General features: G+C 34.5%; 1 protein-coding gene and 1 long non-coding RNA gene across 2 annotated transcripts in view; both read left to right on the top strand.

The window, feature by feature from the left end:
- The first annotated feature begins 10,284 nt into the window (after positions 1-10,284).
- On the top strand, positions 10,285-14,354 carry LOC146922667 (uncharacterized). Its single transcript, XR_015012549.1, has 3 exons — positions 10,285-11,170; positions 11,272-12,726; positions 12,848-14,354. It is a non-coding gene; the product is annotated as an uncharacterized LOC146922667 (long non-coding RNA).
- Positions 14,355-23,417: 9,063 nt separating this feature from the next.
- The window catches only part of LOC146922666 (uncharacterized), a 29,903-nt gene continuing 28,833 nt past the window's right edge, over positions 23,418-24,487 (top strand). The window contains exon 1 of the mRNA XM_085711592.1: positions 23,418-23,557. Within this exon, the coding sequence (XP_085567718.1) occupies positions 23,418-23,557 (140 nt within the window). The remainder of the gene's footprint in view (positions 23,558-24,487) is intronic.

The raw sequence follows: 24,487 nt of genomic DNA, 5'->3' as shown, positions 1-24,487 counted from the left end.
TGATAGTTGTGATAATGAATATGTTGATAATGATGCGGTGATGACTCCTTATTGAATTGTGACTTGTTGATTGTGTGGACGTAAATACTTGATAATGCATTTGTTGTTGAAGTTGTTCAATATAAATGGAGATTATCCTTTATATTGTTGTCGAATGTATATGAGGTGATTTGCATTGTCGAGTCTTTGCTTGTATGTCCATGCATCATAGTCATGTTGAGTTGTTAATGTTGTAAAGGGGTGTGCTCTTTTACTTCGTCGAAAATGTAAGACGAGTGTGAAATCTTACATAGGATGTTTTGTTGGTATCTTAAGGTGACGACCTTTGTTGGTGACGGTACCGCATACATTTAGGTGTCATGTATAGGCGCATAATGCATTCTTACGTGTGTCCAATGTGTACATGTGCTTGGTGATTGAATGTGATTGGTGAATCATAAATTGATGATGTTGTGAAATTATGTATGTCGTTTAAAGTTGGATTATCTAATGTGTAATTAATTTAAGTTCAATTCAATGCTTATCCTTTCAATTATTTTTATTGATTATGATTGATGTGAAGCTAACCCCCAGTGGTTTTGACCGCCTACCTGTTTGTATGAATGGGTAGACGGAGTGCAGGAGTAGTTTGCTTGTCGGTGAGTGCTCGAGGATAGCGGGAGCTACCTCTATCTTTTTCTGTTCGATGTCTTATATTAGGCTATGATCTAGGATGTCTGTCGCTGTTTGTTTATTTTGAACATGTAGTTGAGATTTTTACCCTTATGTTGGGATTTGGAGATTTTATGTATTGGTGTATATGGAGTTTTGACATGTATACTTGAAGATGTATATTCGCTGCGTAGTTGTTTGAATTTTTATGCATGTTATATTTTGGAGAACTTTTGTAGACGTGACGTCTATTTCTTGAATAATTGCATTATTCGCGTGTTTTATCGCTTTAATAGAAATAGGGCGTTACACCTGGCGCATGTGTCTTGCAAGCCAAGACTGAAATTTTGTTACTTTTTGTGGCAAAAGCTTGGCAATTTAACCCAACTTCAGGTGGAAATTCTCCCTATAAATACCACACCTCTAATTCATAATTTCTCATTCAGAACGAAGAAGTTCAAGAGGAAGGCAGGCACTAAGAGCTTCAAGGGAGGAGTTTCGCTCCTAACTTCAAGTTTTTCTAGGGTATATTTTATTTCTTTTGGAATTTGTCTTTAGTTACCACGTGTAACTAAATCTTTTGAGGATGAGGTTCTAAGATGAGCCTCTATTCTGGTTGTTGGATAATTTATTTAATTTAAAGTCTTTATACGGTTATGCTATTTAATTTTACTGTCGTGCATAAGATTTGTCTCCTCTAAAGCATAACCCTGATTACCAAATAGTTTACCAAGTAATAAAGTTATAAATAGAGTATCGTATCCACTTGGATTTTCGTTTCAACCAAACAATTCGCATTACTTATTTGGAAACAATGTAATAAATTGAAGATAAGGGTTTATAGTTTTGCAATTTAATATGTTTGCAACAGAGCAAAGTTTACCTCTTTTGATTGTAGAATGTTAGCGAAGGTTAAGATTATTTGAATCCCCTATATTTAGTTGTTAAAATTATGTAACAATCAAGTCTTATTTATGCTATTAATCATTATCTATCTAAGTGATGAGTTCGTGGGGTTTTACTACCTATCTGTTGTCGAGTTTCACCTGCTAATGACACGGGTAGGTACGTGTGGGGTCTTACTCTCTCAGAGATATGGTTTCATTCCCCTCCAGCTGTCAGTTACAACCATTACACTGGAGTTCTTACATGTTTAAGTGTTTAGAGTTGTCATTCCTATAGAGAGAAACACTTACGCGTGACATACTTTCTCAGAGGTATTTGAAACAATGATGGATAATAGGGTTCCTAAATTAAAAGTATCCTAAAGGTTCCCTCGCTTATTGAATCTTAGAACAACACACACACACACACACACACACACACTCACGCTCACGCTCACGCTCTCTCTCTCTCTCTCTCTCTCTCTCTCTCTCTCTCTCTTGCTAGTTCTACAAATGGGCAGCCTTATCAGCGTCTACCTTACCAAGGTTCGAAGAGAATAAAGTAACAGGGATGATTTAAGTCGTGAAGTCACTTGTTTCCCTAATTACTAACTAGTTACTTCTTGATTGGAGTAGGTTTGCACCAATATTAGGTATGTCACCTTTTTAAGTACCTTTATCTCAGGGTTCTGCTCTATGGCTTTTTTCCATAGTTACTAATTAGTTACTTCTTGATTATGACAGATATACACAAATAGTAGGTATGTCACCTCCCTAAGTGCCTATATATTAGGGTTATGGTTAAGAGGAGACAAATCTTACACACTACAGTAAAATTAACCTTGTGACTTAAGTGGAAGACAACTTTTGTGGACACGAATGAGTGTTTTGATTAATAATAACAAGGAGGCTAATTGGTGTGTCTGTGTGCAGTGATTTTAATGCCATTCGGTCTACGAAAGAACGTCGAAGTAGAATGAATAACCTCATACATAATGATTTTGTTCCATTCAGTTAGTTCATTGATGACTGGTCATCTGGTTTTACCAGCAAGATAAAGGAGTGTTAGAACAATTGCCTAGGATTTCGGGACATTTGTAATGTTTTCTATATTTGAGTCTGTACGTAATTCCATTATTCCCGAAACATAACAATTTTAGGGTGTTTTTGATGTAATTCACGAAGAAATAATGCGAATCGGAAAATCAAGACATCTAAAGATTAGTGAAGACATCTGAAGAAATAATGCAAATCGGAAAATCAAGACATCTGAAGATGAACCTCTATTTTATTTGTTGGATATTTTTTCATTTTAAAGTCTTTATTCAGTTATTTTATGTTCATTATTTAGTTTTATTATGGTGCGGCAAACACAAACCTTATGAGTCTGAAGAAGGCAATGAGTTAGGAAATTTGAAGATGTCTCCATATCCTAAGACGATTGGTTGTGCTAATGGCCATGTTAAAACAGCATTCGGCATATTACGAAATTTTCCGATAAATATCGGGTGGATTTGACTTTTGTTTGGACATTGTAATAGCAGACACCCGAGACAGATATGATATCCTGCTAATCCTAGGTAGGAAATTCTTTTCTCACATTGGTCTTCTTCTAGATGGAAAACAAGGAGAAACTACCATCATAACTCCAAAGGAATTCGACGTGTTCATTGTAACTTACCCAGAATATGGTGTAAGTCAAACACCATAATGGATCTTTATCAAAGGAGTAATGTATGAATTTTCCCGAAGAGGAGTGGATGAAGAAGAAGCAAGAGGATACCTGCTAGATGAAGATTCTGACTTCGAAAATAAGGAAGAAGACAATGAGCCTGAAAGACAGGGGCTCCCGAGCATAAGTTAGACATATCCATTAGGCTCGAGACGTAAAACACGTGCTAAATATGAGGCAACCAAATTTGTCAAGCCATAGACCTAAAGGAAGCGCTGAATAGGGAACAACCTATTGATCGTCGTGACGGAGACGTAAAACACGCACTGAATGGGAGGCAATCCATTGATTTATTTTTCTGCATTTGATTTTTCTTCTAAGCTGAGATTTCCTGACTAATCAATTTCATTTCTTTTTTTTTCATATAAAAATTTATGTTTTTTATTTACATTTACAACCTTTCCTTTTATGCTTTAATTTTGTTTTAGTTTTAGGAAGTCATTTTGTAACCAAAAAAAGTTTTAGGAAGTCATTTCAAAGTGTTTGCAGTAGAGGCTAGTTTACCCATACATTCAAGAGCACGATAACTTTTGAGGATTGTTACTAAAGATACTCATATGATCACCATCTCTTTCTGAATAACATAACCGATGAGATTTAGAGTCAAATATTTCCAATCCATTCTAGGTTGTTAGTTACTATAATTCTTTATATTATGAGTGTTCCATATGAATAAAATTTTTTCTCGAATTTACAGTCGTTCTTTACAGACGATTGGTTAAGTTATATTACACACGAGGAATTTTTTTCTTTGGTATCTTAAGGCTTTCAAGCCACCCTTTTATATTCTTATTATCCTTTGTGAAACCACTTTGAGCCTCCAGATGCAATTTCTTTTGTTGTTAATAAGTGACAAAACATGTCACAGTCATGAACCTTAAATGCACCTTGTTTGATTTCTCTTGGAGATAGAGAGGTAATTATTTTGACTTGATATGGTTCCTAACTAAGTTTGAGGTTTCTCTCTAGAAATAACAACATTTTAAGTTTGGGGTGGGGTGATGACATCTCGTCATTACGTAATTTTTTATGTAATTTTCTGAAGAATCTTGGAGTTCACAGCTATTTTGAGCATGATTAAGTGCGAAAAACAGGAAAGTTGAAGATCTGAAGCAAAGCCAAAAACATGTCACGATTTGGTATAAACGTGTCACGATTTCAACAAGCCAAAAGAAGTTGGATTCGACATTAGCAAAAAGTGCCACGATGGCAAAAACTTGACACGATTTTATAAACCCTAATTTGGGTGGTTTGTTAGGCAAAACATGTCACTGTTTACTAAAACGTGACATGATTTGGGCGAATTTCTGTGCCAATTTAAGCTGAAGACTATTTTGAAAACAAGGGTTACAAATTCTGGAGAGAGAAAGTGCGATTTGCAGACCTAGAGACTGAAGAACGAGGCGATTTCCTCCATTCTTTACCAGTTTGTGTATGTTTTAATTCTTTCATTGATTATGCTATTTGTAAACTCAATTATGAGTAGCTAAATCTCTTTTAGATTAGGTCTGAGATGATTCTTTGTAACCCTAATTGAACCATGTCGCTGTGAAACTCTATTTATTGTGAATGACAATCTAGTTTTTATTCAATTCAATTGTTCTTAATGCTTTTTATATCCTGATCAAATATAAACATGATTTAGTGAGAATGAATGACCACTGACCATAGCTTTCTACTTAGACCTAATTGAATTATTCTAATAAACACGGTTAGTTTAGGAATGGATAATCGTTTATTAGTGATAATAGGTTAACGTACTTAAAACCTTCAAAGATTATTAGACCACCTAAGGAATTAGGGATTGTAGTTTGAGAAGAGTGTCCTAACTCAAGGGATTGATTAAGACTATTTTGTTAACTATCGTTGAACTAGAAAATCATTCATAAGAATAGGTGCAGTATACCAATTAGGGAAACATAGATGATTCGAAAGACCTGATCTCATCTCTCTCTTATTCTTTACAACCAATCTTTATTTTCTGTCATTACTTTTATGCAATCAAACCAATCAACTGCCTTGTGGCAAAACAAAATAAACTTTTATACATCCTATTTAATAACACGATTGAATTATTGAGATTAAAAACAATCCTTGTGGGACCGATATTATTTTACTACTTCGATAGTTTTTGGTACACTTGTCAAATATCTGGTGAGTGTGTACCTGAAGGGTTTAGTGAGGAAGCTAACTACATGGGGAACTATCAAAAGCTAAACCCTTACTACAATTCAAGATATAACAAGCACCCTAACCTGAGCTACTCAAACAATAACACCTTGAACCCTCTGCTTCCTAACCCTCAACAACAGCAACAAAGAAAGCCTTCAACTCTTGAGGAAACTATAATCAATTTCATGAAAATGACTCAGTGAAACTTTGAAGAAATGAAGAAGATTCAAGAAGCTGAAAGAAAGACCAATGAAGCCTATAGAAAAATGCTTGAAACTCAAATTGGGCAAATGGCTAAGCAGTTGGCTGAACAAAACAAAGGGGAATTCTCAGGTAACACTAAAGAGAACCCTAAGAATGAATCTTGTAATGTTGTTGAGTTGAGGAGCAAAAAGGTTCTAACACCTTTAGTTCCAAAGGCTCCTAAGAAGGTTGATGAAGTAGTGGTGGAGGAAGTTAATAATGGTGTAGTTGAAAAGAATGTTGAGGATGTAGTTGAAAAATATATAGAACAAGGTGTAGTTGAAAAAGAGAGTGATCATGGTGTAGTTGAAAATGAAAGGAAGGAAAAAAAATAATGAGGTAGAAAAAAGTGAGAAGTTGATTGATGCTGATTCGATCTTGAGGAAGTCTAAGAGCCAGTTGCTAAAAGATGGAGACAAACCACAAGTGATTCCATCATATGTGAAGCTTCCTTATCCTCATTTAGCCAAAAAGAAGAAGAAGAAGAAGAAGTAGGAAGGTCAATTCAAAAAGTTCATGGAAGTTTTCTCCCAACTTCAGGTTAACATTCCTTTTAGTGAAGCTCTCGATCAAATGCCTATTTATGCTAAGTTCATGAAAGAGTTGTTAACCGATAGAAGAAGGCCAAAGGATGATGAAAATATTGCTCTTTCCAAAAATTGTAGTGCCATCCTTCAAAGGAAACTCCCAACTAAGTTGAAAGATCCAGGTGCATTTACTATTCCTTGTACCATTGGGAAAGTAAATTTTGGAAGAGCTTTGTGTGATCTAGGGGCAAGTATCAACTTGATGCCTCTTTCCATGATGAAGAAACTAGGATGTGGTGAGCCCAAACCAACAAGAATGATCCTCACTTTAGTTGATTGGTCAATATCTTATCCTTTTGGTGTGCTTGAGGATGTGCTATTTCAAGTTAATGAGTTAGTATTTCCTACTGATTTTGTGATCTTGGACATGACTGAAGATGAAGACATGCCACTCCTTTTAGGAAGACCCTTTCTTGCAACAGGTCGTTCTTTAATTGATGTTGAGATGGGCGAGCTTATGTTGAGGTTCCAAGATGAGCAAGTAGTGTTCAATATCTTTGAGGTTTTGAAACACCGAACTGAAAATCCTCAATGTTACCGAGTAGATGTTGTTGATGAAATAGTTGAAGACAATTCCCGTGAACCTCAACCAACACAACCTATGGAGAGAGCAATAGTTAAATCTATAGATAGTTGTGATCATGATGAAGATCTTGAGGTGAAGGAATGTATCAAGCAACTTGAAGCAAACAAGCAAGCGATGGAACCGGTAAAAATTGAGAGATACTTGGTGAAAAGTTTTCAGGGGGGCAATCTTTGAGTAAGGAGAGAGAGAAAAATCCAGAATTAAAAGAACTCCCTTCTCACTTGAAGTATGCTTTTCTTAGCAAGGATGCATCAAAACCACCAATCATCAGCAGTACCTTGACACCTTTAGAAGAAGAAAAACTAATGAGGGTGTTAAGGGGAAATCAAGGAGCATTGGGATGGACCATTTTTGATTTGAAGGGTATTAGTCCAGCTTATTGAATGCACAAGATACACAGGATGAATACAAACTTGTTGTTCAACCTCAAAGAAGACTAAACCCAAGAATGAAGGAAGTGGTCAAGAAAGAGGTTTTGAAGTTACTAGATGCAGGTATCATTTACCCTATCTCTGATAGTTCTTGGGTGAGTCCTGTTCATGTGGTACCTAAGAAAGGAGGAATGACGGTAGTGGCTAATGAAAAAAATGAATTGATACCCACCCGTACAGTCACTGGTTGGAGAATGTGCATAGATTACCGGAGGCTGAATACCGCAACAAGTAAGGACCACTTCCCGTTACCGTTCATGAATCAAATGATAGAGAGGTTGGATGGCCAAGCCTTTTATTGCTTTTTGGATGGGTATTCGGGGTATAATCAGATTGCGGTGTCTCCGGAAGACCAAGAGAAGACTGCCTTCACTTGTCCATTTGGTGTCTTTGCTTATAAGAGAATGTCATTTGGGTTGTGTAATGCGTCGGCGACCTTTCTAAGGTGTATGCTCTCCATCTTCTCTTACATGATAGAGAAGAACATTTTTATGGACGACTTCTCCGTGTTTGGTAAGTCTTTTGATCAATGCTTGTTTCACTTAGATGTTGTCCTTAAAAGGTGTAACACCCAAACTAAACATATCTAGAAAGTTTAGCATGTGCATTATCTTTAGTACTGGATACATTAAATTTTACAACAAACAGCTTCAATGGGTAAGCACATCTATAAAAATTCGTACGTTCAATATAACAATCTTAGAAATCCTATACGTTTGTCTAGTAATCACTTGAAACCAAACAATAATCTTCAACTGGTACAAACATGTACTCGATGATGATCCACTAAGCAACCCGCCACATAATCTGCTGATATGAAACAAATAAGGATTGGGATGAGACATAATGTCTCAGTGAGTTCTACCTAATCCTAGGCTATAGGTAACCTCGGGGGAAATCTAGGGTTACCACGTGTCTACAATACAACATGACGGTTGATTATACGTGTATGAGTCATGCTTACCTAGATGGTCGTGCATACTAGATCCGTCATAAGGTTCTTTGTATCATAGGTCATAAGGCTTGTCTTACATTCTACATGTCCTGGCGGTCAAGGGAACCTAGAACCGCTATACCAAGATACGATGAACATATCAAGACCTAAACATAAGTCATTCATGACATGATCCTAAACCGGACGATCGGGGAAATCCTAAGGTCATCTTCGGTATAACTTCATAGTCTTGTCTTGTTCATAAGCTTGTACATACCTTGTAACATATCATAAACGTAAGCATAGCTAAGGCACACCCGACTCCCTCAGTGACATGCGGGCCCCCCTTGCGGAGCTTTTCCCGTTCCCCTGGCGTGAACCTTTTGAGATCCCAACCTTGCGTGGATCGCAAGAGATACGACACCTACATCTTGCTTAAAGTCTTGATTTAATACATACATAAAAGAGTTTAACCTAAACATGCTTTCTTATTTACCACGGGTCCGTGATCTACCCGATTAGCGGTAAAATACTTACTTGATCATTCTTGTTCATGTATGAAGAGACTACATTAATCACTTCACTTCTTAACATACTTAGTACTCTTGCTAGCATTCTAGTTCTCGACAACCTAGTCGAGGCTCTATGTTTCCCCATTCTTAGGATTAACTTCTACCCGTGCATAATCTACATCGTGAACTCTCGTGTGCCATTCATCATCAAACTTATTAATGTTTCGTCATGCATTTCTTTCATTAAAGGCTAGATTAGGATTGTACATTAGTTTCTTGACATTGAGGCTTGTTAAATTTATAGAAGTTTGCAAAGAAAAGCGTCAGACGACATTCTGGACCACAAGGAGAATTTTGTAAAAATGATGTGCTAAGGTTGAACGCTTAAGCATGCTCCCAAGCGTGCAGAGCCTGTAGTTTCGACATTTTGCACGTTTGAGCGTGCTGTGCACACTGAAGCGAGCATTCATCAGTCCAGAAGTGCAGAAATCGTATTTTTGACATAGAAACCTCATTTCAAGTGTCCTAATGTATCCTAATCATCCAGAACATCATAAGAAATGTTTATATCATATGCATGGCAACAATTAACATCATTTGATCATAAATGGTACAAACGGGTTCTATAACCCTAATTCATAACTTAGCATAATCATGATTTCTTACATAAGATTCACACAACCCAAAAGTGGGTAAACTATCTAAGAACTCAGCTTAACATAATTCTTGTAATGACCTCAAGTTCCAACTCTATCTCAAACCCTAGAACATGCAATCCCTCTAGCTAAATGACTCCAAGCTTGCTAAGATCATGATGAGTCCATTCTTTGTACAATCTTCATGCTTACACCATTACCATGCCTTGATCTTGCTAGAGTTATGAAATATTGAAGATTGAGGGAAAGAGGGAGGGTTAGGGCCGAGTTTCTAGAGAGAAGGAGGAGGAAGTTTCTTGTCTTGTAAACTTAGAGAGAGAAGCAACATGAAACAATGAAGAGTTTGGGACCAAACACCTTTATATACCCAATTAGTGCAAATACCAAAATGCCCTTCGTCTTAATCGTTCTCATTCCGACACTGATAGTTTAACCCGTACTTATCTGATACTGCATGATAGTATCTCTCATCATACCATATTTTTCCAGTCCAAAAGAGCTGAAAGAGTAATTTTTTTATAAATAGTATAGATCTATTTGTTAAATGTGTTGTTTGTATTGAAAAGTGAGAGCATTTTTGGAAAGAAAAATCCAGCCCAAAAAAGATGAAAGGGGTTATTCTCTTTATAAGTCGAATTAGTTTTTGGTTTTTTTCTTTGACAGAAAACGAATTAGTTATTATTTCAAATTAATGTAGATAATTATACTTTTTCTAATTGCGGATAGTCATCTTCATAAATTTATAAATTTAAAAGTTTAATGTGAAATGCATGAAACATATTGATGAGCTGAAGGGTCACACGCAACATATTGATCGGATACATTTTAAATTAATTACTCTTTTATAAATTGCTTTTTGCTATTTCGAAGAGCAAATACCTATTGAACTGAATTTTTTTTTTTTTTTAAGCAAAAAGAAAAATCCAATAAAATAAAAAGAGATACAAAGACTGGGGGGACATAAAACCTAACCCAGGTAAAACCCAAAACGGGGATACAACGTTATAAATCAGACCAAGCGAAACAGTCCTAAAATATCCTAACAAAAATTCACCGATCATGAGCATAACCCAGCGAATCCGCGTACGGGGACGAAACCAGATTACAAAAAAATATGAAGAGTGAACATTCGTCGAAAACAATTAGGATTTAAGTTTAGCGAATGGATTGACCGCCAACACGGTAACAAATCCAAGTGCCAACAACTCCCTGCACAAGCAGCAAGCATAAAACTCTTTCGAGTTCAACGAACTAGAGTGTAAGCGGACAAGTTGCCTTGAAGCCTGCAGATCTCAACAGATCTGGAATCATCAGAGAGTCAAGCAAACATTCCACCAAACACAACAAGTTACGATCCGACGCGTTAGAACTCAGATCGTGGGATGAGTCCAATACGTTAGTAACCAAACAGACCCTTTTGGGTTTAACGGAACCGGACCCTTTCGGGTTATTGAAACCAAACCAAAAAAAAAGGCAAGATCCGATGCCACCACCCAATCTCGTACCAGAAGCACACAAAAGCACAAAACAAACAACAACGTACAACAACACAGCGAAAAACAATCAAACAACAACAAAGCAGCAAGAAACGGCGAAAGCCAAGCCCGGACAGATTTGAAAAAGCATTCAAGTTTTAACTATAAAAGGATCAAAATAAATCTCTTTAGTGCATTCAAAGGATAAAAAATATGGCTCAGTTTCGTCTGTTTCTTTATTCTTTGATTATCTTTCTTTCTCCATTTCTTGGAGAAGCGGCGTTTGAGTGGACTGAAATCACAACGCGTATGCATTTTTCACACTATTTTTAAATTTTTCTAATTTTTTTGTACATCCTATTTTGTCATATTTTAGTAACATTTTTTTTTCTTTATCTGACAATGTAGCAACAAACTATGTTATTCCTTGCGCTTGTGACGCTCATTGTCCAAAGGTGGCTGAACCTCAATATTCAAAGTGTCTTGCTGGTGACATTCACAATATTTCAACTTTTAATTTTTATTTAAAAATATAAATTATGTTTATTTAGCTGTTAAATTTAATTCTACGTGTATAGGCTGCACTCTTTTTTCCTTCACCAAATTTTATTCCATTGGATTTTCTTGTTAAGGTTTTTAATGAGGCGGTTTTCTATAGTATTTGTTTCCTTGGGTTTTGGCATAGTCCCCCAATTTATTTTTATTTTTTAAATAAATTGTTTCTTTGAGGTCTTACATATGATTGTAAAGAGTTAAGATCCCAACCTAGCTAGGATTTCCTCATATATACGTTCATGATATCCAAAAAAAAAATGCATTTTTCCATACTAACTTTTGTACTTTTATCTATTACTAACGAAAAGACGGACACTCATGTGCCCGTCTTTCCGCTCTTTTTATTACGCTAACGTTTAAAAATTATGAACGGTGTTTTTTTATCAAATTTTAATTTTGATTAAAAGTAAAAATATAAATGATTTTTTGCTTTCAAATTATAACAAATCAAATTAACCATGATTATCTATTTAAATGAAACCAACAATATAACAAAAAAAAGCTTTAAAAAGATAATATAACTAAAAAAATATAATCTAAATTCTTTTTTTAATGACACCAACAACAATCTTTATTATAAAAAAAGTTGTTGTTTAAGGGTTTAATTGGGATAGTAAAAAAGTAAGGGTAGATGCACTCATCTAGTTTGTTACATTTATTAAATGATATAGGAAAAAACTGGACATTTGTGTTTGTTACACTTTTATTTTAATATTTAAATTTATTCTTATCTATTTGTTACATGTGTTATTTGAATTGAAAATTGAGGACATTTTTGGAAAGAAAAATCCAACCCAAAAGAGCTGAAAGGGGTAGTTTTATTTATACTAGCGAAAAGACGGGCACTCGTCTTTCCACTCTCTTTATTGCGCTAACGTTTGAAAATTATGAACGGTATTTTGATTTTGATTAAAACTAAAAAAATATAAATGTTTGATGCTTTCATGTTATAAAAAATCAAACTAACCATGATTATTTATTTCAATGACACCGACAATAATACAATATAACAAAAAAATATAATCTAAATTCTTTTTTTAATGACACCAACAACAATTTTATTATAGAAAAATTGTTTAAGGGTATAATTTGAATGATGAAAAAGTAAGTATAAATATACTCATCCAGTTTGTTACACTTTTTAAATGATAAAGGAAAAAAAAAACAAAAAAACATATATTCATATCGTGTTTTCACATTTGTTTTAATATTTAAATTTATTCTTATCTATTTGTTACATGTGTTATTTGTATTGAAAATTGAGGGTATTTTTGGAAAGAAAAATTCAGCCCAAAAGTGCTGAAAGAGGTAGATTTCTTTATATATAGTATATATATAGTGTATTATTATTATTACTAGTGTATTTATCCGACGTTGTTCGGGTTAGACATATAATTAAGGAGTACTATTTTTTTTTTTTTTTGATAAGCAAGGAGAAATGACAAGCATCAAGAGGAAACATCGACATCCCAACTAGGTTGGCACCCTGAGAAACCTCCGCCCTATGCCGTCAAACTCTAAAAGATTTATTAAAAAAAGAGAAACGTATATACAAAAAGAGGGGGGACTATACCAAAACCTTCAGAAGACGAAAAAAAGAAATAAAAAAAGAACAACAAACTAAGGGAATCTGTAATTAGGCAGACCACATCAATCACGAAAGAAATCAAAATGAAGATCCGGCGGTAACGTAGTCAACCAAACTGAGCCCTGAACCGAAAGACCCATACTAGCCAACCTATCAACGCAAAAGTTACCTGCATGGAATAACCTCGAACATTCCAATAGAAAATATTCATTGAGAATTTGGATATGCGCAAAAGTTACTTGCAGGAGGAGCTTACAAACCTCAGACCCTAAAGTCAACTTGTTAATTAGATTAACAACAATTGACTATTAATACTAATGTTTTTCATCATCAAGAAGGGGGGGATTGTTGGAACAAAATGTGTTTAACATTGTCACCTTAAGTTTTGATGATAACAAGGTATTAAAAGTTCAATTGGATATGCTAATATTTGTTCAAGTGTGCAGGACCATAGACTAAAATTTATAAGCCTTAAAACAAGGTATTGATTCTGAAAGAACAATTGAGAGCAAAGGAATTTTCAAGGGAAGCTTTGTTGCAAGTCAGAGTCTGAAGAATTCAGAGTCTAAAGTCACCCAGAGTCTGAAGTGAATAACCTGAAGTTAGTTAAATTGTTATGTGAAGATACAAGTTTGTAGAAGGAATAGAAGACTGGAGCAACAAATATTTCAGAGGAATTAGAAGGTATTGGATGCTTATCCACTGAAGAAGGACATAGAAAGAACAATAATACAATTATACAACCACTACTCCACTACTCCAATATTTCATGCGCATAGTACTGCTACAAATGTCTCTTTGTTGGTTAATTCTCCCTATAATGAATGGATTTCAAATTATTCCTTCCTAGGACATTAACCAAATCAAGCAACATATCGTTGGTGATTGATCAAGCTTCAGTAACAACTCTTTCATGCGATGGCACCTCTACAACGTCTCTTTCATTCCTCTATATAGAGGAATGAAAACCTGAAGATTAAGAGAGGCTCAACAACATTTTGATAGTGCCAAAACTCAGCTGAAATTGTTGTGCATCACAAACTTAGAATTTCTTATAAACTTTCATATCTTAGAAATTCAAGAGTTTTAAGAGTCTGATTTGCTTTGTATTGTGAACACCACTGATTGTATATCAAGTGTTCAAACCAAACTTATTTCTGTGTAATTTGTTTGTTTAGAAGTCTTTTGCTTTTGTGCTCGAGCATAGGAAATATCTTGCTTGTGTGCTGAGTATTTGAAGTCTCTTGCTTGTGTGCTTGAGCATTTGTAATCAAATTGGATTATAGTGAAATCTCCTTGGAAGTGCAAGGGGGACTGAACTACTTCCGGATTATGGAAGGAACCAGGATAATAGTAAAATCTCCTCTCTCTCTCTCTCTCTCTCTCTCTCTCTCTCTCTCTCTCTCTCTCTCTCTCTCTCTCTCTCTCTCTCTACTTTATCCGCTGTATTAGACTCTGAACTCTATTAGACTCTGAACTTTGGACTTAGTTTAAAGAAAAGAAAAAGGTAACACAATTCACCACCCTCTTGTGTTTTTCTCACCTTCAAAGTACTTATTTATATAAACAAATTATGTTAAATGAAATTAGGCACTAACAAATTCTACCAAAAAATTTGCTTAAATGAAATATTTAGTGGATAAGATCAAAATAATATAAGTAGTTTGTTGAGATATTTATGTCAAATAAAATATCATGTAGTTTGTGGATATATTTATGCAAATAAAAATTTAAAATTTTAAAAAATAAAATAATGTTAAGAATAAACGTGGAAGCGACATGTGGCATAAAAAACCTTACTTTACACACAGACACACACAGAGGCACGAATACAATGTGGGGGCAATGGGGTCAATTGACCCCATTTGCCACCACTTGCTTATTGTATTTTTAACCTAAAATTTAATATTTATGCATTTTGACCCCATTTATATAATATTATTGTCTTCACTTAGTTAATTCATAACACTATAAAAAATTACAAAACTAAAAAGGATCTTAATGAGTGTTCTAAGAGCAGTAGATAAGAAATAAAAAGAAGTAATTTTTTTTATAAAAAGTTGTTGTAATTACTATATCGACAAAAATAACGCTTATTTTTAAGAAAATATTTCTTTTATGAAATCTTTAACAAATTCTCTTAGAGCATATCGTTAGCAAAGCCATAAAACTACTACTATATTCTAAATTATTCTTATATTAATTGAAAAGGCTATGTAATTGACATTGGAGGTTGAAAAAAAATAATTAATTAGGATTATATTTTTTATACTCTGCTAGAAATAGAAAAATATCTTTAAAAAAATAAACATTTTAGATCAGTTATAAACATGACCTATATAATTTTTGCACACTTACGCGTTTATATTGTTTTATATAAAATTTTATGATATAACTTTGATCCCACTTATTAAAATTTATGTATCCGTCATTGTATATATACTCTATTGATTGATTGATATAGTGAGAAAGGAAATATAAGAAGAAAGATTAGAAAATGGTGAATAATAAAACAAGATTATTAAAAACTCTCCCTTTCTCTTAAAAAATATATATATATAAAATTTTCCTTTCTCTCTTTATTTTTTCTTTCCCAAATCTTAGCCGTCAAAACTTTTCTTCTTCTATGTCTATCAAAGTGGGGTGATTTAGGGTCAATTTTGACTTGAAATCACCCTTCTGAATTGATTTTATTTTTCTTTTAGTTAAAAAGTGATTTTAACTTATTTTCAATTTTCTTTTGTTTTTGTGATTTCGTCGTCCAACACAACTTTGTTTACTTTGATTTTCCGTCTTTGTGGGGTGTCTTTTATTTACCCTCTTAGTGCGGTGTTTATTTGATTCATGTTTAACGATTAACTTTGATCGAATGCAGATTTAATCAATAACTTTTGTGTTATCACTATTACAGATCCAGAACCATGAGTATTAATATGGATGTTGTGATTTTGTTCGTAAATTCATCTTTTTTAATTTTAGCAAATTTAAATTTGTATTGTATTATTGTATTCTATCAATTTAAATAAATGCATATCTTTTATTTATTTATTTTTTTAAAAAAAAAGAGATTATTATGAGGCGAGGGGAATATCAAAGAAGAGGACAAGGTGAGAGGATTTGGTGACATGTGAGTGTTTGCCTAAATGGAATCATAGTGGCCCATGCCAGAGAATAATCTAGTGTCCTGCAATCATGATATACCCCCTCATCTTTCCTTCTCTGTAGTGTTTACTCTGTTTCTCTCAGTTTTCAGTGTCATGTTGAGTAAGAGTGAGTGAGTGAGTGACACTGCAATCAGTACATGCTAAATGACTTTTGATTGCATTTTCCATCTCCTTTTCCAGCCATTTCCATATCTATATGCTTCTTCTTTAGATAAGTTGGCATATACGTTCTTTCTCTTTTAATTTAATTTGTCCTCTTTGTCTCTCTCTATTTATGTTCAAAGTGAACAAAATATCGTGCTAGCTTCAGATTATATTCTTTTATTTTTTCTATATATTATTCTTCAAGCATTTTTTTTATGATTAGTGTCCTTGTAGACTTTTAGGCCAGTTATTATTATAGTACAGTGAAAAGTAGTTTGGAAACTGGTTCACATTTTTTCTCATGAGGTAATTATTACCACTTATTGCATCATTTTAATATAACTTCTTTTACCATCTCTATACCTGATAAAAAAAAGGAAAATGTTAGATATCAAGAATGATTTTATCAAGAAAGATTCAAGAATGACATGGCAGAATAATCATCCTTAGATTTCAGTCTTATTTATTAACCTTTCATACAAAAAAAAAAAAACATAACATCCACCACCCCATGATTTCCGGCTATGTTGAGATTTTATTGGCTAACATTAATTTCGGGACAATTTCTTGATAAAATCTATGGGTGATTATTCTGCCATGTCATTCTTGAATCTTTCTTAATAAAATCTTTCTTGATATATAGCATTGCTAAAAAAAAATTATTAATTGCAAAGATTTATCGCAAATGTGTTTCACGAATAGATAAAAAAATATATATTTTATGAACATTTAATTTAAGTCTAGAGGCACTAGTTAAAGAAACAAACAAATGTAAATTTTACATTGAATATAACATTTTTTTACACTTTTTAATACTTCATAACACGAATTTCAATAAATTCTTACTATATTTATTTCTTTTGAAAATTTGGTTTCCGATCTAATGACCAACTAATCTGAGGGGACCAATCCCACCGCCCACTTGCGGGGGGCCCCGTTCTAAAGAAGAGCAAAACTCTGTATGGACTTGCCTACCAAAATTAGCACCAGAAGGAATCGAACATGAAACCTTAAGAGAAGCACACTCCAAAATCTCAAACCAACCATTAGGCTAATTTAGAGTGCTTATTATTACAATCTAATTTGATGTATTTCGAGACATGTCTGTCTCAATTGTGTCATTTGTTGCAAGCTGATATGTTGGAGCTTTCTACCTCTCATATGATTACTGGGTAGTTTTCTTCTTTGGGTTTAGGCCCCTTTGAAATAAAAAAAAAAAATATATATATATATATCTATCATAAACCTTGAGAGAGAAATGAATAAAGAGAATAATATGTTATATATGATGGAAAAAGAGACTGTTACATGATCTTTCCAAGTTTATAATAAGTACTGATTGATTTTTAAACGGTGGTTTGAAGTTTTTTCTACAGAAACTGTGACTTTGTTAATTCTTATTATAAAAATATTTATTTATAGTAAAGCGGTATGAAGTGTATTGCATATTTTATTATCAAGTGATCATATCAGCACTAATGTATCAAATTCTATCTTAATTGTGCAATTTAACGTGTTTGGACGGGAGTTGTACTAATGGATCACCTTCTGAGAAGTCTTTGTATTGCATCTCACCCCTATCATAAACAAAAATATTTAATTCTTAAGGAAGCAAAGTGTAATTCAATCTCATAGGGGAGTAAAATATAATTTGTCTATATATTTAATTTTCACATGATATGAGTGTATATTTTAACATGAGATGAAAAAAGAGTGTAATTCAAGCTTCTACGAGGAAAGAGATGTAAATTACTCTAATATTATATTATCATATCAAGAGGTGGTAAAAAATGTATAAAGGAAAATAAAACAAAGGTTTTTACTTTTTCCACCCTGTGTTTCTCTCATGCGCCCTATTTTTACTCGAAAATATCATTCATTCGGATTATATAATACAAATTTCTTGTTGGTATGTTTCGGGTTATAAAATTCGAACTTTCCTATATATAACTCGAAATCAAAAAATTTCCTTCATTTCAACGGTTTCTATTGTACCCTAAAACTCCTCACATACCCAAAATTCAAAAATTCAACATCAGTGATTTTTGAGGTTTTTTGCTCAAAAGCATCACATTTCAAGTCTTTTCAGACACCAAACACAAAGGTAAGGTCTCATTGCTACGATTTATAGTTGTTGGGTTCTTTTTGTTTTCTCACTACAAGAAATGATGGTATTAGCATGGGGCAAATTCCCACGCAAAGGAGAAAAATCTCACACATAGACGATTTTGTTGCAGAAAAAGCCCATGCAAAAAACAGCCGGAAAATACTTGTGTGGACCAGGGACCAAACCCCATTGTGTGGTCACAACCAAAGAAATGGGAGAGAAGAGAGAGAAGAGAGAAGAGAGAAGAGAGAGAGAAAATGGAAAAAGTAAAGAAAGAAAGAAAAAACTATGTGTGTGACCAAACCCAATTGTGTGGTCCTGGTCCACACAAGTCTTTCTCAAAACAGCCTCGGAAAGGTTTGCTGCGGAATTCTAGCCGCAACGAAACCCCATATCCATTTGCATGGAAGTTAGGTCCGCAACAACCACCTGTCATATATATATATATATATATATATATATATATATATATATATATATATATATATATATATATATATATATATGGGGGCTGCTAACTTACACCCACCTAAAAACACTAAGGTGCAAGTTAGCAACCTACACCCACTTGATTATTTACACTCATTTTTATAAGTATTATTAAGGTGCAAGTTAGCAACTTTCACTAATTTACACCCATTTTCATCATTTCATATTGTTTCCTTAAAAGTTTGTCTTTATTACATGTTTTGTACGTTAAGCATGTCATTTTCTTTTTTGTTTCTTTTTTTAAGGAGCTATTTTAAGCTAGTTACAAAATTGCCCTTCTATTTAAAATTAATTAGAATATAAACAAAATGATGTTTTAGTAAATTATAAGTGGGTGCAAATTGCTAACTTGCACCTTAATGTTTTTAGGTGGGTATAAGTTAGCAGCCCTATATATATTAAATAGTTAATAATACAATTTTATAGAGAAACGCATTAAATAGTTATTAAAAGGAAATTATAGAAGTAAGGAAAAAATATTGAAGTAAGGAAATTATAGAGAAAAGGTAGAGATAATGGAATAGAGAGAAGTGTCCTACGAATTAATGAAATGAATGAGATATTTATAAAGGAACAAAAAAATATGACCCTTATACATTTGCAGCGGAAACATGTCTGACAGAAACGCCAACGTTTCAAAACGTAGTCGTAGAGGCTTTGCGGCGGCTATGGTTCGCCGCATGTTAAAAATTCAAATTTCCTGCTCAGCATTTCGGCTAAATTGCGCCATGTTCTTTGCTTAAAATGATGGTAGTGACCAAATAGATGCAGGTGTTGTGAGGCTCGATCCAACCCATGGCTTCGTGTTAGAAACATAAGGTCCTTATGGTGAAAGATCTAATTCCCCATCCGGGAAGAATGATCTAGACGATGATCATGTCCAAGTAAGATACTTGGGACAAGATTACGGCTCATTTAGCCGAAAAGGAAATTATAGAAGCTAAATTCCAAACAACAGATGGTTGTATGAACCATTGAAAAGGTGTTGTCGAGATAATTGGTAAAAATAAAAAAGAATAATGGTTAGAAATGGACAAGGAACCAGGCGATCTCGACATCAAGACGGCATAATATGCAAAGGTTCGTCGTTGAATATTCGTCATCATCCCCCGATAGTGGCTAGAAGATGTTAGGTCTCCTACCATGACCTTACAAGTCCCGTTAGAAGTACATGTAAACCTATATTCCAGACCTGGAGGTAAAGGCCTTGTCCAATAAAACCCCCAGAAGAAAGGGATATCGTTGACATTCATAAGGGCCCTTCCACAGTCAGCCAATTGTTTGCGATCGAAAAGGTCTTTAAAGACTGGGAAGACCTCTTTCATCGAGAAGCCATTATTGGCCAATATCTTCAACATAAGCTCAAAATATTTGGCCCCATCAGACCCGTGGGAAGCCGACTATTTTAGTATTAGCCTTATTTCCCCCAAGTCCGGACGGTATCCTTGAAGCATTTGAGTTGTTGTGGCGACACTATATACAACATGGCCGATGTGGTAAATTCATTGCATGAATCTTCGTTTTCCCTCGCTAGGCCAATGATCAGTGAGATACCACAACCAATTCCGCGACAAAGCTCTAAGTACTTTGTAACACCCCGTTCTCCCAACAACGTAATATTAATTATAATAATCAGAGTAAATCATACAACAGAGTGCCACACTGCTTTTCAAAATTTCATAAATAGAAAATAGCTATTTATTTAAACCAACATTTAAAATATCTTAAAAACTGCAACAGAATAATTCTTTTAGAAAATATAAATTCAACATCAATGTAATTCTTGGCACAAAGGCCTGAACATAATAAACATTATTCTCAACAATGATAAACTCTAACAACAAAGTCTTTTCAAAACATGATACATAAAAGAAATGAAGAAAACATTCGCGACGATCCCCATCCTAATATGTATCAGAGCCCTAGACACTTGAGTCAACCAACCTACAAGCCATCATTACCTACAAGTTACTCATACGAAGGGCAGCATTTTCAAGCAGAAGGGGTGAGAAACACATTCGATAATAATAATAATATATAATTCATCAAATTAATGAAACAACAACATCTCATATCAAGCATCATTAAGAATGTATATAAACGTATACATATAGCACAACATAATCATCTTCAACAACAATGAACAGCAATAGCAACAACTTCGTGATCAACAACGACACCGACAACTCGACAATGCGACAACGACAACAACAACTCGACAATGCAATAACGACAACAACTAATGCATCATGCATGTGGTACCAATCTACGCGCGTTGAATGCTAAGCATTCCAGGGCATAAGACCCCAACAATTTGGATGGTTAAAGCATCCCAGGGCATAAGCCCCCAACAGGTGAATGATAAACATTCCAGGGCATAAGCCCCCAACGGTTTGAATGATGAACATTTCATGGCATAAGCCCCCAACAGAACATGAGTATGCATATGGACTCGACTTGTGTATATCAACATACACTTCAACAACGGCTACAACAACAACATATGTGCCTACAACAATTATGACACACTCCCCAACTTCGACATTAGACGATACAACAACGTCAACAACGGAAATCAACAACATAGCATATATATATAAATCAATTACATTCATCTCAAAGTCCAAAACATCCTTCAAAAGCAATTAAGTTTTGATCAATAGGACATAAGCCAAATACCCATAAAACACCTCAACTAAATCCCTAACACTTAAGTTTGAAGTTGGGAAACCAACTATATGTTTTTGGACTAACTTGGGATTAGTTATGTTAAGTTTTCTTAAAGTTTTCTGAAGACCCACTTGGACTATTTTCATCATAACTCAAAATCTACAAATAATTTTCTAGTCACTCCAAAGCCATTAGAAATCTAACTCAATTATCTACAACTTTCATGTTTACACCGAAAGCTAATTCAAAACAGAAACGGGCGAAAAAGTGAGTGTTTTCCAGTTTTGGCTGACAGGAAATCGGGGCCCGATTTCGGCAGTTCGGGGCCAGATTTTGTCGAACCCAAAGCTGAAAAATCAGCTCAGAATTCGGGGCCCAATTTCGGCAGTTCGGGGCCCGATTTTGGACATTCACAGCTTACGGGAAAGACCAGTTTTCACTCCAAAAACCCAATTTTTGATCCCCCAATCACCCAAAATGAATTAGAACAATGTTTACCGGTTCTATATACAACATAACAATCAAAACCACATAGAAACATGCATCAAACAACACAATTCATCATATTTTCCTCAATTAAACTAAACTTCTAAACCTAAAACTAAGAACACAACAATTCATCAAATTTTAGAATTATACATATTATTAGTGAAAGGAATCCCACCCTTACCTTAATTCAGCAAAACGAAACGAAAAGCTATAGCAATTGATTCCTTCCTAGCTCTCTTGGTTCTTCTCCTCCTTCTCTCAAAAACTCACCTTTTTCTCAATTGTACGTGAAAACAGTTTTTGTCTGACGTTCTTTTTTTACTCAAAACTATAACCTCTCCTTTTCTCACTTAACTCCCACTAAACTCACATAATTACTACTTAATTCCCATTAACCAAAATAAATATATTTCTATATTATTTCTATTTTATTAAATAACAAAACAACATATATTTAAATAAAACACATCACACCCAAAAGTCATATATTTCACATAAAATCATATATATAACCAATCAAGTCATATAAAAATATTCACACATCTACTAAAAATAATAGAATAAAAATGGGGCGTAACATACTTCGTCTTCGCGAGCAAGTTTCTGATGGTACTTATAAGTCATCTCGAACCGGGGAAGATCCTGGTCTCCGAATGCTGCTACTTTCTTGATGATTGCAAGCAAAAGGTCTTCTGGAAGGCTCTCCATTATTGCGGGAGTTGTGGTGTGTTTTTGTTCTTTAAGGGAGATACAAGGTTGTTTATCATGAATAAGAGGTGGAATCCCAGAACAAGCATGCAACCAGAGTTGTATAAATAATGAAAGCTTATGGGGAATGAAAACACTCCACTTCTTGCATTATTAGGTAACTGCCAATCGGGCTAACACTTTGTGGAGTTAGTGATGGAATTACAGGTCATGGGGAAAACTGCTCGACAAGAAGGAAACACTATAATGATGAAGAGAGTGGGAAGCATGTGAAAGTGAAGATGAGAAGACATCAAGGGACACATGGCATTTTGGGGCAAATGGAAAGTCTCCATTAACTTTTCAACTGTAGAAATGGTGACCCATAAAATCTTGAAATCGTGGGGAGAAAGAAAACCTGAAATGACTACTCTTGAAGGTCATGATTAGCGTGACGTCGGAGTTTTTTTTTATCAAAAAGCCAATTCTCTCCTTTGAATATATTCAGTCAAAAATGGCATTTTTAGGGGGCAATTTGTTAGCTGGTATTTTCATCAGCCTCATTTAATGTGGTCAACATTAGTTGACTTTTGCTTTTGCAGGAATCGAAGTCGTTTCCTTAGTTAAAGGAGTTTCGACGACATGCTGAACTTAGCATAAAATGCCACGAAGCATTAAAGTTCGACAGGATTCGAGTCAAGTGGCAAAAACTGTAGAAGTCAAGCAACTGCCTTTGGAGCAGGAAGGTTTGAATTTCAAAAGAGAAGCGATTTCCTCAAAGCAGAACATGGGAGACAAGCGGTTGTCTACATGGAAGGAGTGCTGATCGTGGGATTAGTTTCCTTCCAAGTTATTTTCTATGCATAAATAGTAGTTTTCCATAGGGAAAATGGTTCTCAAATCACCTATACAGAATTCTAAAACACTCGAAGTACCAGCGCGAGAGAAAAGAGTCATAAAGAATGTATGTAAAGGACTTGTCGAACCACCTTTATTTTTAATGCATTGTATTTTATCTTTCCTTTAAGTTTCTGCAATTTAAACTTAATGCATTTACCCTGCTTTTAAAACCTTTTTCTGTCGAAAGACGCCATACAGTCTCGTCCCGTTCATTAAGCAACCTACGAACTTTATGAACGCAAGAAAATAAAATGCACAACATGTCCTAGGATCTATGGATTGGTTCGTAATAATCAAAACCAGCCCGTATTGTTTACCAAAAACACCAAGAACCCCCCAGCCCCTGTTGTGTACCTTTAGGCATTATACGAATTATTATTTGTTGCAGCTATAATACTTAAATTATTATTTAGTTAAATGTTAAACATGTGTCTTGTTCATGTGTTTTATATTGATAGCTATATGTTGATATTTATGTTGCGCTTGGATATTACTACACTTTATCTCAGGGGTGGATAAAAGGAGGATCACCACCCCTGTACCACGATATTTGTTTCCCTGAAGGGTTAGGTAGTCACAGATCCTACAAGATCTGATCTGGATCACATGGATCTTAGTTTTGTTGTCAAGGACTCATATGAACATCACCTCCAAACACATTCGTTCAAGCAAACCAGTCTTTAATTTGGATGACTCAAATATGGACCTCGCATGGTCCGATCTCTATCAGAAGGGATATTGCGCCAGTTTGGTTATGTCTAGACTATCCCCAAACATTAACATGACTCTACACCTCCCCAACGACCCGGTAGGAGATCACTCATTGCTACT

Source organism: Medicago sativa, chromosome 5 (genome assembly GCF_051527215.1).
Source record: "Medicago sativa cultivar Bolivia chromosome 5, Bolivia_mono, whole genome shotgun sequence".
Taxonomy (NCBI): Eukaryota; Viridiplantae; Streptophyta; class Magnoliopsida; order Fabales; family Fabaceae; genus Medicago; species Medicago sativa.
The sequence above is the reverse complement of the archived record's forward strand: the minus strand, read 5'-3'. Positions and strand labels throughout refer to the sequence as shown.